This window comes from Anser brachyrhynchus (assembly GCF_964034855.1).
Source record: "Anser brachyrhynchus genome assembly, chromosome: 4".
NCBI lineage: Eukaryota > Metazoa > Chordata > Aves > Anseriformes > Anatidae > Anser > Anser brachyrhynchus.
This window is the reverse complement of record NC_137698.1, coordinates 13,512,843-13,526,157: the sequence shown is the minus strand read 5'-3', so window position 1 is coordinate 13,526,157 and position 13,315 is coordinate 13,512,843. Positions and strand designations below refer to the sequence as shown.

The following is a 13,315-nucleotide window of genomic DNA, read 5'->3' as shown; positions in this document are numbered from 1 at the left end:
TCGTATTCATGTTCACTGTTGTTTTTCTTTAGGTATTAGAATGAAAATACAGCATTATGTCTTCCGCTGAAGTTTATAAAATATGTATTATTTAACCACATGACCAGCAGAGCTCCCTAAGGTAACCGCTTCCTTAGACAGTTCTTTAAAAATCCCTATTATGTATCTATCAGACCAGAACAGCTCCTTTGAAGCATTTCCAGTCAATCCTGCTAATAAATATTTACCGTGATGCAAATTGAAAATGCACTCTCAAAACACTTCGGGAAGGTAGCCACTAGATGAAGTTTACAGATTTAGCCACTTGGTTTATTATTCTCCCTGAGATTCCACCATCAGTGAGAGCACATTATCATCTTAATTGCAGGCCAATTTTTAAAATACAATTTTTTTTTCTCCTTAAAAAACAACCAACAAACAAAAATAAATGAAGTGGAAAACACCATTTTATTTCTTCCCCCTTCTCACCGTGATTAAAAGGTTCCTACATTAACAGTGTCTTTCAAAACTGATCCACAGGACATCACAAAACTATGCTGCCCTAAAGTGTAGCCAGCTCTTGAACCCGATCAAAGAGCCTTTGGCTGCAGCGGTGCGCAGGAGTGAAACAGTTATTTAGCAAGGAGAGTGGAAATATGCTACCTTCAGTGATGGAAAGGAATCTTTGGGTTAGAAGACCCTCAACAGGGCAAACTGTACGAGATACAGGGTTGTGCTTCAGAAAACAGACCTGGAGATAAAGAGGGCATGGAGATTACTTTGAATGGGTCCGTCCCACACCCGCAGAAAAAAGAACCAAGCAATGAAAGAGAATGTGTGAATGATGCTGCAGGAATGGACACAAAGGACTCTTCACCAGAAGAACAAACTGAAAGTCTACTGCAAAGTCGATCTGCTTCTATTTTGTGCTACTGTGCTTTACTTTTTGTTTGCAGGAGAAAAAAGCACGGATGCCCTAAGGCACGTAATTTCTAGGCATTTTTGGCTTGCTTGGCGTTTTTGTTTTTGTTTTTGTTTTGGTGTGGCTTGTGGTTTTTGCTTTTTCCTTTGTACAGACTTGCTGTTGGTTTTTCATGTTTTTTTCTTTTCCATAGTGCAATTTTGGAGCAATAAAGAAATAAAACCATCATGTTCTGGTATAATTGAAAATTAGAGGCGTACAATTAGGGACAATTGGGTACTCCAGTGTGTAAGGAGACTGTGCACTGAATACAGATTAGCATGCACTGCACCCATTAACCAGAATGTGAATCGTGTGGAGTACCACCTGTGTACCTTTTTTAAAATTGACTTCTGTATTTGTATTGTCATAAAGCACTTTCAGGGATAGAGCACAGCGGACTGGAAGGTTGCTATTGGTATAACAAGTCTGTACGACACAAGATTAATCGGGAACTTTCACCTTGAATTCAAGTTATGCCCAATCAAAGAACACAAAGCCAATACAGCGACAACTGGCTGGCGATACGCATGCAGCACATTTACTCTGCATGTTAGCTGTATGCCTGGCCATTTTCCTGCACAGTTTGCTCTTCTGCCTCAAATGTGAATGACAGAAGCTTTAATGATTTTTCAATATTGATCTGACAGCTGGTTCATGGGACCACACTGATAAATGAAATTTATCAGCCATTCAGGTCATTCTTACTTGATGAAGGGTCTGTTATCCTCATAGCTAAAGAATGCGTAGACATAAAGACAAGAACACCAACATTAGAAATATAACGACGTATAGAGAATATAGCTTGCTGCTAGTCACCCCCCCTTCTCCCACCAGCCATCACCAAAACCGAAGGCAGAACCACATCAGGTGTGCTTGGTACACACAAAACGTATCTCTCTGGAGAAAACTAGCTTTGAAACTCCTGCACAGCCACCATGGAAAGCTTGCACACATTCAGATGGCAAAACTTCACTGCACCTCCAGTGCTCTCCATCTGATGCACTGTAGTGTATTACAGGAACCTCCTTATTGCTTTTTATTTTTTCGTAAGTGTAACTCCCAAGTTGCTGACTTAGGAGCCAGACTACAGCGTTATCTTCTTTTTGAGATAATGGCATTAGGATCTTCTAAAAGCCTGAAGACAGAAACCAATGACCTATTTACTCCCATTTCACAGGGAAGGACAAAGAGAGGACTCAGCAGAGCAAAGAAGCCTGCTGCCACTGGTGAAGGAGCAGCTTGGGTCCCACTCCAGACAACTTTCTGCCACCATGGGGACAACAAAATTAGCTGTAACCATAACTCTGTGCCTCTCCCTGCCTGCATGATGGCTGATGTACAATGGGTGTAGAGGGCAGGCCACCTCCCAGGCCCTCTCTCCCCTCATTGCCCAGTGCTTTTGACCCAGTGATCCATGGCAGTGGCGCCACGGGTGCCAGAGGTAGAGGCTGGCTCAATATGTTCATTTCATGTTAGATTTAGAAAGAAACTGGATGATGCTGAATGATCTTCGGCAGTAACTTTTGACCGAGAGGGCTGCTAGGTATCTCCAAAATGAGGCTTTGTTTTTTTCTCCTTGCAATGGCTAGAGCCATGTAGGGACACCTTCTGCATTGTCCTTGGCTGAGACAGAAGAGGCAGTGATGCTGCTCCCAGCTTCACCCTAGCATGGTCACTCAAGGGCTTTGGGAAAGAATAGGAAAAATCACCGAATGGGCTGATCTGGCCACACTTTGCCCTACATTTACCCTAGCCCCCTTCTGAGCAGTGAGAAACAAGTAGATGGGCAATAGCCTTGCAGACTAAAAAAGCATTATGTAGGGTGTAAGGAGATCATTAGTATCTCCTAGAGCTTCATGGAAAATAGTTAATTGTATTAGTATGTGAACATATGAACTGGTTTGCTCAAGTTGGTACCTAAACCTGTGCCTGGCTTCAACAGGGCTCATCTGCACGAGGAAAAACCATGGGGGACAACTACTCAAGGAACTGCTGTTGTAGGCTCCTGGGACTGAACTTGCCTTCATCCTCGCCAGTCACTGACAGATCCCCAAAGCTCTGCTCCAGCATCCAACCACCCTTTCATCTTCCCAGGCTGCCGTCCCTGCAGGCTCTCCTCCATTCATCTGCTGCCATGCTGAAAGCTGCATGCCTTAGATCTTGTGTCATATCTGCCGGCCCTCTGAGGACATCCAAGCTACCCCATGGCAATGAATGCCTCATCCCACACAACTGAATTGTACCGCTTCTGTCTGGGTATAAAGGCAATATATCCACTGTTCCTGTGCCCTGCACTCATCTCTGTGCTCAGAAAATGGGAAATTGGGCACGCCAATGCAAAGAACGAGAGCTGAGCCTCAATAACAGTATCTAATGACAAATGAGGAAAGCACAAAGCACACCTTGATAGTCTTGTTGCACCGGGGAAGTATTAATTCAGTGATAAATTCCCTTCAAATGCTTCAGCCTGTGCTGATCAGGAGGGATAAATGAGTGCAGAGGAGGTGGCTTGATGCAGGAAACTGAGTCCCCACTTTCAAGCCAAAGAAAAGCTCAGCTCCTTTGGCTTAGCACCTAGGGCTGAGGCAGTGTGCTCTTTGTGCCTGCAAATGCATCGCTGGAGGCACCAGGAACAGAGAAAAGCCGTTGGTATTTAAAAACCACAAGAAGAAAATAGGGCCTAGTGGCTCCTTTCTGGGTTCGGCTACAGACATGCTGCATAATCCTAATGTAGTGCCTTCAATGGATGGAAACGTGTGATAGGTACCCATGCGTGTCCCATATGATTTCTGTGCATAGCCACCAAAACGATGGCCCTGCAGAGGAGTGACTTTTTTTTTGGAGGAGTGACGGAGGATTTTTTTCTCTGTTGCTGCTACCCAGACCCTTGCAAACGTAATTCGGTGAACTGCAGTAGCCTTTCTTCAAGGCAACTGAAGGTTCTGTTTCACCTTTGTACAGACAAAACATGAAATCACTAAACTCGGATTGCTTTTTAGCTTGAGGATAACACTTCAAAGCAGCTCTAGAGAGAACTGTCAAAAACACCCAAGCAGTTTGTACCCCATTTCCACCCCATTTGGATATGGATGTGCCTAGGAACTACTGCCCAAAGCATGCAGGTGCCTAAAGAAGTGAGACATTCAAACACTTAACTCCCAAACACTTCACTTCTCTATACATATGGCCCATAGGACTTACTCTCTGATACTCCTCGTGAAATACAGATCCTTCCTTTTCATTTCAACAATTTAAATGTCCTAAGTAGCCTAACTCTTGTGTTAGCAACAATTCATGTCTGACAAAAATTACTCCAGAATGTTTTCGTTTTTTTTTCAGGTAAAATCTGTGAAATCTATCAGCGCTGCATTAATACAGTGTTATTATCTGCAACACGTTTAAAAACATCACTAAGATGAGAAAAAAGCCTTGGAACAGTCTTAGCTCAGGGGAAAATGTAGCTGCTAACTGGAAAACTGAGATTATGTTTACTAACAGTGCAAGCAAATAATAGCCGAAGCATAAATCCTTGGAAAACCTAGCCTTACACAGCCTGAGAGGCTGGAGATAAAATGGTTTCTCCAGAACTGATTGGGATAAATCCTTCCCGGTTCCTGGTGGTAACCATGGAATTCAGCCCGTTCAATTTTAACTATGCAGCTCTGATCTCTTCACAGTTAACAGGAGACTGGCACCCCCAAATTGCAACTTATCCCGACTAGGTATTTAAGGCAGGTGAGACTTTGCCACTCCTTGAAGAAATGCCCTTCTCTAATGACTAGGGAGGAAATCTGAATAACGTCTTAGTTGGGGGCTTAACTTTCAAATACCTGAAGTTAAAAAGTTGATCTTCAGTAGCTGTATTATCCCTATAACCCTGCAAATCTTACCTTCCTTCCCTTGAGTTTCTTCACAACCCAGATGATGGATAGTGGATGGCCTACCAATCCACAGAAATACCTAATCCATTTTCTAATCTTAAAAAAGCCCTGACATTACCTTGGGGCAAAGACTTCTTAAGGTTAATTACACATCATGTAAAACTCTTTCAAAATCTTATTTAAGTTAGATGTCTTTCATTTTCCCTAAGCACTTTTGTTGTAAATTATGAGAAAGGATTGTTCATATTACTTCCTACGTTCCAGTGATATTTCCAGATCAATACAGATTTTTAAAGTTGCTAATATTAGCTGCTTATGTCCTTGTTTGGATGCTTAAGAAATTTCAAAACTAATGCATCCTGGGCAGTTTTCAACACACAGAAAAGACAGAAGCTTGGAAGTCTCCTTTGAGCTGCCTGTCTTTTTAAAACCCCAGCATGTACCTTTTTGACACAAGGTGATCGAACTGCCAGAATATACAGAGACAGCTCAATACAGGGGCACAGATAATCTGTAAGTTATATATTACAGTGCAAACCACTTCCACATAGGTAGTTTGGCATCACTGTGGATTATTAAAGCCTTCATTTTTTGGAAGCAGGAACAGTAAGGCAAGAATTTACCTTTACATTCATCTTAGAAAGCTGATGAACTGACAATGCCTGTTATCAAAAAGCAGCTATGCAACTCTCATTTAAAAGAATAATGACTGTTCTTCGTACATTTTGAAGAGGTTTTTTTTCTATTTAAAAAGTGTAGTTTTTAGCCACATTTACTGTAAAACTACACCTCTAATAAAACCTGCGTAACCAATCGACTTCACATGTTACCATTTTACTCAGCCCTTTATGGTTTAACTTCATCTAACTCTATCTTATCACTCTTTTCACAAGTTGAAGTATTTTCCCATATCTCTGGTATCAGCAAAAGGCCTGAATGGAGTAAGCATGTGGACTCAGAGCTTGGGCCCCAAAATACATGGTTTGGCTCACAAGCAAAAAATGCCAAAGTGAATGCACAGTGAACAGGACCTTTAGTAGCTGTTATGAGTGATGAAACCCAAATAAAAATAGATGGATGATGCGTACCCTCTAGTACATTCAGAAAGACCCATGGAATTCATTTTAATATGGCACAAATAGAGTACAGAGACAGATGTTTCCTGCAGAAGAGCACGAGAGACACAAAATAAAGCGTGCTATTGTGCCTCCCCACTGTCTGCCAATATGAGGCAATAGGGAGGTTTGTTTGTTTTTTCCTTTTTTTTTTCTTTTTTTAATTTCAAGGATTACAAACGATTGATTTATTGAACTTCTGAAAATCTACAGGAAGTAGCTGGAAAGTCCAGAACTGCCCTCATAAAGCAAACGAGTTCATCGCTAATTAGTGGAGGAGCATCTTCACGTTGAGAAAAATCAATAGCAAGCAATAAAGGAGTGCTTAAAGGATTTGTCTTCACATTTGGTGACAAAGTTACCACGTAAGTGGCATGAAGCCAAATCTTTTCCTAAGCACCTTCCTTAGGCTGCTGATGTAGGCTTCCCTGACATCACACAGGCTTCCAAGAAATAATCCCTAGGTCTCGTCTTTTGGCTGCTTCCCCGTCTTTGGCAACAAGTCTCCATCCTCCATTTCCCCCCAGCCCACTGGTGCTTATTTGTGGGTCTTGCTTTGAAGGAAGACTGTCTTGTTTGTGAAAGGAGCCGTGTGCCTTTCAGCTTCATTTGCAGAAGAAACCCCTGGCTTTATGTTCCTTGGAAATCTGTAAAGGTCGGGGTCCTACCTCCTGGCAGAAGGGAGATGCCAGGCAGCTCCTGCAGGCTACAAATCCTTTCACCCTTCCTAGGGAAGTGATGATGAGCACACAAGGGCTGTGTGATCAGAGGTGAACCCTCCACGGCACGTGTGGCCACCAGACACCCCATCTGCACTGGGGATGTGCCACCAGTAGCTCTGAAGATTTTATCCGGACAAATGAACCCAAATTTCCCTTGGCCCTGCATGATTTGGGGTGGCCTATGTCTGCTTTTCTCTGTCAAAGGCAGAAGTATCACCCTTTTCCCACTCAGCTTGCCTTGGGAAGTCATGGCCTGCTTTCTGAGATTTGTTCTTAATTATTGCAATTGGAAAGAGCAATTCTGTTAAGCTCGCCTAATTTTCTGTAAGTAATTAATTACCCTCTGAATTGCCTTCCCTGTTTATTTCCTTCCTCCTAGCTTTGCAAAGGCATGCCATGATTATTCAAAACACGCTAATGTGTAACCACATATCTGATTGTTTCCACACGATCCACATTCTGCACAGCCTTCAGACACATTTGTATTTCACAAACAGCACCAGCAGGGCTTGCTGACAAAATACTTAAAATGTATGGCCTTTTAAAACAATAATCATGATTTATGGGTTCACAGAAAGACCTTAGGTATTTAATATCTTCCAGAACACACTCTCAGATCAATAACCACTGATTGATTTTTTTTTTCCAAATTCTGGGAGGATGACACGTGTCAGTGGAAAGATTAGTGCTTTCCAATCACCGTGCAACATTAACACAGCCATCACAAAAGCCACAGATAAAGACGCAAAACCCAAAGCCCAAACAGTCAGATATTAACCAAACCATGCTGTAAAAAACTGAGACAACAGCAAACAAAATCCAATGCTTCAATCGACATCAGTGGGCAAGAAAGGCACACGGAAATACAATCTCAGATGGTTTTTCAGCATAAGCAGGGTTTCTGTCTCCAGGGTGCTCACACACTCCACGCCCTGACAAAATATAAATGTGTTATATCTTCTCTTGGTAGGAAGCTCGTAAATACTTCATTCTGTGATTCTCTAAGTGATTCTTCTGGGTTTGTTTTAGGCTGCCTGCTCAAAGTTTGCTATGGAGAGATGTAGATGAAGGCTATATAGAAATACCACTGAGGTAACCAGGGGACTACAAAGCATGGAGTTTTCTTGCCCAAGAGCCAGGAAGACAAGAAGCCAACCATTGGGCTGATGAAGGCACGGTATGAATGGATAAGAGCTCTCAAAGCCATATTGGAAAAAATGATCATAGCCTGAGCTCCTAAACTTTGTGTGGTGGTAGGTTTTCTAAGGGGGATAAAAACCTATGCCTTGTTTTCAGAAGCACATAGAGCATTCAGATCATTTGACCATGCTTACCAAAAAAAAAAAAAAAAAGGGTAAAGTCTTCCAGTGACAGAGAATGGGGGCTCTGGTTGTTCCCTGGTATCACGTTATTCTTCCCTACAGAGGAAATCAAAGGATGATTCCTCCCTGAAAGGCACCCCTGGAGCTGCTGTGCTCCCAGCCTGCTGTCCCCAGAAGTTAGAGTCCAAAACTGCAGCATACAGCACAGCTGGCAGGGAAGCAGAGATTTTCAGTGCAACCTTCTTGAACAGCCCACTCAGGTTGTCTTGTTACTTTGTTAGTAGGGCCATACAAAAATTTTAACAGCCTGTTTTTACAGGCACTGCTGTATTATTTAACACGCTAAGTTATAGGTAGTGCACCAGTCAGGGTTTCAGGTCATGTTTAACAGAGGTTCACTGTGGCTCCTGTAACTGTTTGTATTCTGTAGCTTGTGTTTCAAACCCTTTGTACCTTGTCCTTTCCACCACGCCAGCCAACACACACACCTCCTAACATCCGCACGGGGTTCAGTGTGGGTGCACGTAATCCCCTCTCCCTGCATACTGCCCCAGCTGCTGTCTTCACAACCTCCTTTCTGTCAGTTTGCACATACCCTCAGCTCTTTCTCTGATGGGGATCGAGAATGCTGAACACACATGATTGGGCCTTCTGCATCCACTACAACACCCAGGTGCTGTGCTGGGTGTGCTCCCAAGGGCTGGAGCCTTACACCGTGCTGCATCCTCGCTGCGCACTCCCAGGCAGCTGCAAACCCAGACGTAATGAAAGATTAAAGTGCTCTGCAAGTCCAGCCCCCCGGTATGAATCCAATGCGATATTCAATTCCAGAGCCTTTGGCATCACAAACTATATCCAAGTTATAGTGTCTTAAAAATAAAATAAAAAATCCAGAAACCGATAGGTGAATTGACTAAATCTCAATAGAAAAAATATGAAATAATCCTTGCTGTCTCCCTAGTTTCACTTGTTTTTAAAATGGCTAAAAGCACAAATTAATCTTTCTTTAGTAAAAGGATACCCTCCACAAATGATTTGTCTGCACCAGTAATGTAAGCTCTTCCTACCACAGGATAAGGAATCCTGCGTTTTCAAAAATCTAGCTCGCTCCTCACTGCACCAAACCCAGGATGTTTACTTTTTCTGCATCAGCTGCATCAGCTGAGTAAATAAAATGAGATTGGTAAACCTCTGTTCCTGCCAGCACAATACTGCCGTGTTAAATCAAAGATTTCATTTAAACAGTTCTGCAGATGTTTTTTTGGAAGTTCTATTTAACCTTTAGTTTAAATTTTATACCTAACTCTCGAGGAGTTTTTTATGACTTAAGAAAAACTGCAGGACTGTAACAACAAGCTAATCTGGGGGATGGAATTAGTCATGTCTCTTTAAATAAAATACATATGTTGAGAAGCAAGAAAATGAGCAGATAATCACTTACACCCATACAACATATGGGGAGAGCAGGATATGGAAATGGTTTGTAAAGTTGAAAAGGAGGCACATTTTGGAAAAGGGGCTTCTCGTTTTTGCGTCTGATGCTGTAGTACACCTGACCATAATTCCCAGCACGACAGACTTTGTCTACAGCATGTAACTTCCCTCACCCCTCGCCTCCCCGTGCTTGGGCCAAGCTCCCAAAAAGAGCCCAGATTTGGCTATGTGAGGTTTTATATAGCAATATTAAATGTTGAGTCTTTGCATTTGGCTCCTGATTTTTGCTTTTAGGTCGCACATTCTCAGATTTATTTCTGTAAGCCTGTGAGCAAGAGACTCCTATGGAAAGAAAAAATAATTAGAGGAGCATGGTGTGAGTCTTGTTTAATTTGGGAGCTGAGGCTCTAAGGAAAAAAAAAAAAAAAAAAAAAGAAAGGTCTACCAACTCAAGGTTTGCTGTAAACCCCAAATGGTATTGACAGTGAAGCTGTATTACCCTCCTCATTGTTGTTAGCTCTTACTAGAGCTCTGTGCTTCCGAAAATCAGGCCTGAGTATGCTGCAAAGGGGTGCCCTGTGAGTCACGGAGGCCAAATGCCTGCTTTAGACACTCAGCATTGGTGTCTTCCTCTCTGAATAAGACGCATCCTCAAGCAGGACAGTGTAGCAGGTTAACCTGCTTTTCTCTGTGCTAGTGGACACAGACAAATGGGTATTTCCCCTCTCCCAGCACCTCCTCCTGAGCTTGGTTCTCAATGATGGAGCCTACGACAGCCCACGGCGCTACTGGCTGCATTTCCTCGGAGGACAATTAGCAGATGAGAAACGTGGCCTTTCACTGTGGAGTAAGTTCAAGAGAGAAAATAATTACTGAAGTTAGCTGAGACCATTCAGCTTTCTTTGAGTCAGAAACCGAGGAGAGCATACACTTTTTTATTTATCCATTAAATCAGGGCCGTGTGCCTTAAGCCTCAGACCATTTGAGGCTCCCATGGCAGCTGGTGAGCCTGGGGAGGCTCACTTTGGTTACCTGGAGGCTAGGGGGGTGGGATTGATTTCTGAAGTGCTGGACATTTCTGCATCATCCACGTTAATAGGATTTCAGCATGTGTTCTTGTGAATCCAGCCACAATACCAGAAAACATTCTTTCCTGCGTGTTCAGAATAAATACATTTTGAAGGAAATTTCGTTTTTTTGACGGAGTGCTTATCCTATTGTCGAAGAAGAAGAGATGGGAGCACGTTTACACAAGAGGGAAGAAAACTGCAAGAAGAGCACAGCGATTAATGCCAGGATTAAACTATCACAAAGCCCCCTAATTAATACTGACTCTTTCGAAACAAAAGGAGGTACCAGCTAAGAGTCTGGATATCCCTGTCTGAAAGAAAGACAGAAAATTGCATTTCCTGGATGATTTTGGGGCAGGTTTCTCTTGCACTGGACAAGCATTTCCCACAAGCCCAGGACTACAGCCCGACACACTCTTCTTTGAAAGGGTCCCCAAAAGTTTTCCTTTCTAAAGAGCATCCTGGTAGCCTCAGCACAAGCCAAGCTATATCCTGGCTAAAACAACAATGCACCCACCTAAATAAGACAAAAGAGGAGGGAGCTGACAAAGCCCTCTGCTGCCTGCCTTCTTTTTAGTGGGTTTGTAACTGCGCTCAGCAGCTAAAGCCTACGTGTCACCCTTCCAAAGTAAATAAAGTAAAATCTCACTGCCACATACTGCAGTGCAGAAGGACGTCAGGAAGGCTCGTGTAGCTGCGGGAAACACTAACAAACCTCACCGCAGCAAGGCAGCAGGGGGAAGAGGGAAAAGCGTCTGCGGGAGCTTCAAAGGGAAGATTGCATCTGTAAGGAACAGCAAGAGTGGCTTCTGGTCTCTGCTAGGAGAAAGCAGGTTTCACTCTCTCTCCTCTGGGCATTTGGAGATCAGCTGGGATTCCTGTGTAATTCCAGGCACGGCAGTGTCCCAGCCACACTGATGAATTCTTCTAAGCTGCCTACAGGACCTGCTTTTATTAACTAAATAACTGCTCTCCCTACCCAATTTTCTACCAGTTTGCCATTTCGTTAATTAACAAGCCCTATACTGTGCACCACACAGCAGAGAGGACCTCAGATTTCAGCAGACATGGTGAAGACCATGTCTGGATCAGTGTAGCCCATCTTTTTTTTTTGATCCTTTACTAAAACCCTAATGACGACTCTAATGAGCAGTATTTAAACGGTTGCAGAACAAGGCTTTCACGTAAGCACTGTACTTATCCTGCATTTTGCACAGAGAATGGGGTTAAGACTTAGGAGACATACGGATGCTTTGTCATGTTGCAGCATCTGCTCCAGGTCGGATGAAAACCTGACGTGTGAGGACCTAGTCCAGCAAGTTACGTGCCTTTGCACCCAGAAAGGATTTGATGGATGGAAAGCTTAAGAACCGTGCTGGACTAGTTCACATACAGATGCATTCTCCTTTGTCACATAAGGCTTCTTAGAGGAATGTGAATATAAAAAAGATGCACTGTACTCCCGTCCCCGACAGTCTGAGACATTTCACACATCTAACATCTACCCGGCACAATGGCAAAGTGTGAAGGAAAGGCTTAGAGCTACTCGACTCCAGAAATCATTCCACACAGCAGCAACCTCCGGTAAAACAGCCTCACAGCTGGTCTAAAGTATTCCAGCTGGTAACATGTCTTCACGAGGAGCCATCTGCTAGCAAGGGTGCATCAACACCGTACCAACATGCCTACAGTCTCCACCTCGCAGGCTATAGATGCAAGCCGCACAGCAGGCTCTCACCATCCAGAAAGCTGGCATGTCCCTGGCTTGGAAGAACTGCCTTCCTATCAGCAACACGCTTTCCTTGTAGGTTCGGAAGAGCTGCAGGACCTAAAACTCCAAAACAACACTTTACCAGATACCTTTGTTGATGGTGGATCAGTTTGTGTTTGTGAGCAACCTCGTGGACCATTCACACCCCAGTTACACTCTCAGATGGGCCACAAGTGAGACACAAATGATGCTGACAGAGCTACCAAAGCCTAAAGGATCCTCCCTGCTATCCATTTCAGCTAACCTGTGTTTGCCGACAAGCCACAAAGAGAAGAAAGAGTGATGGCCACAGTGGGCCTCGACCTTAGCACACTGGCTGAATAAAACAACTCCAACCTAGAAATGACCATTGGAAAAGGCTGGGAGGAAATCTTCCCTCCCACTCAGCATCTGAGGAGGCAGGGTCAAAAGCTACGTGCACCACCCATGCATGCAGCCTTTTCGGTGTCCTCTGCCCTGCTTCATACAGAAGTGATTTTTAAAGGGCAGAAGAGATCCCTACCCAGGGCAAGCTCTTAACGTTTCTGTTGAAATGCATTGAAGGCAGAAATCAAACCCTTCTGTTTCAAAAGATCCTGTTGACAGTACCTGTCGTGAAATGGCATCTAGTCTGCCCTCCTGGTGTCAGCAGCTGGCACAGAAACCCTTGCAAAGCTGAACAGCACATACACAAGCTCACATCTCCCCACCACACGGGAATTTTTGATATGGAAATACAAACAAAATAAAGCCTCTCCCTCCGAAAATGCAACCCCGCCATGAGAAACCACATGGCTGCAAAGCAGGACTGGAGCAGGAACCTCACTCTTTTAGGGGGTACAACCCCCTGAATTGGCTCAATACCCACCTGACACACGCAGGATGCTCTCCTAGTGGAGAAGTACTTACTGTGCCTACCCAACAACAGATTTGTCCTTCCCCAAAGTGCTGGGCTAAGCTGGAAAAGTTAATGTGGGTGAAAAGTAAACCAGCTATTTACTCGTTGAATCTCTTGCTGGGTAACCCCTAAGTACCCAGTGCTCCACTGCAGGAATGTCAGATTCTCCCATGCTGGCAC

At 43.7% G+C, this 13,315-nt stretch overlaps 2 protein-coding genes across 29 annotated transcripts in view; one reads left to right on the top strand and one right to left on the bottom strand.

The window, feature by feature from the left end:
* LOC308195067 (uncharacterized protein) overlaps nt 1-13,315 on the top strand; it is a 1,623,621-nt gene that overhangs the window by 514,468 nt on the left and 1,095,838 nt on the right. The window lies entirely within an intron of this gene.
* The window catches only part of ADGRL3 (adhesion G protein-coupled receptor L3), a 535,523-nt gene that overhangs the window by 40,904 nt on the left and 481,304 nt on the right, over nt 1-13,315 (bottom strand). For 16 of the 28 annotated variants that reach the window (XM_080591834.1, XM_080591831.1, XM_080591832.1 and 13 more), the window contains one exon: nt 1,649-1,675. The exons of the other annotated variants lie outside the window; for them this stretch is intronic. In XM_080591834.1, coding sequence (XP_080447960.1) covers nt 1,649-1,675 — 27 coding nt within the window. The remainder of the gene's footprint in view (nt 1-1,648; nt 1,676-13,315) is intronic. 28 annotated transcript variants of the gene reach the window in all.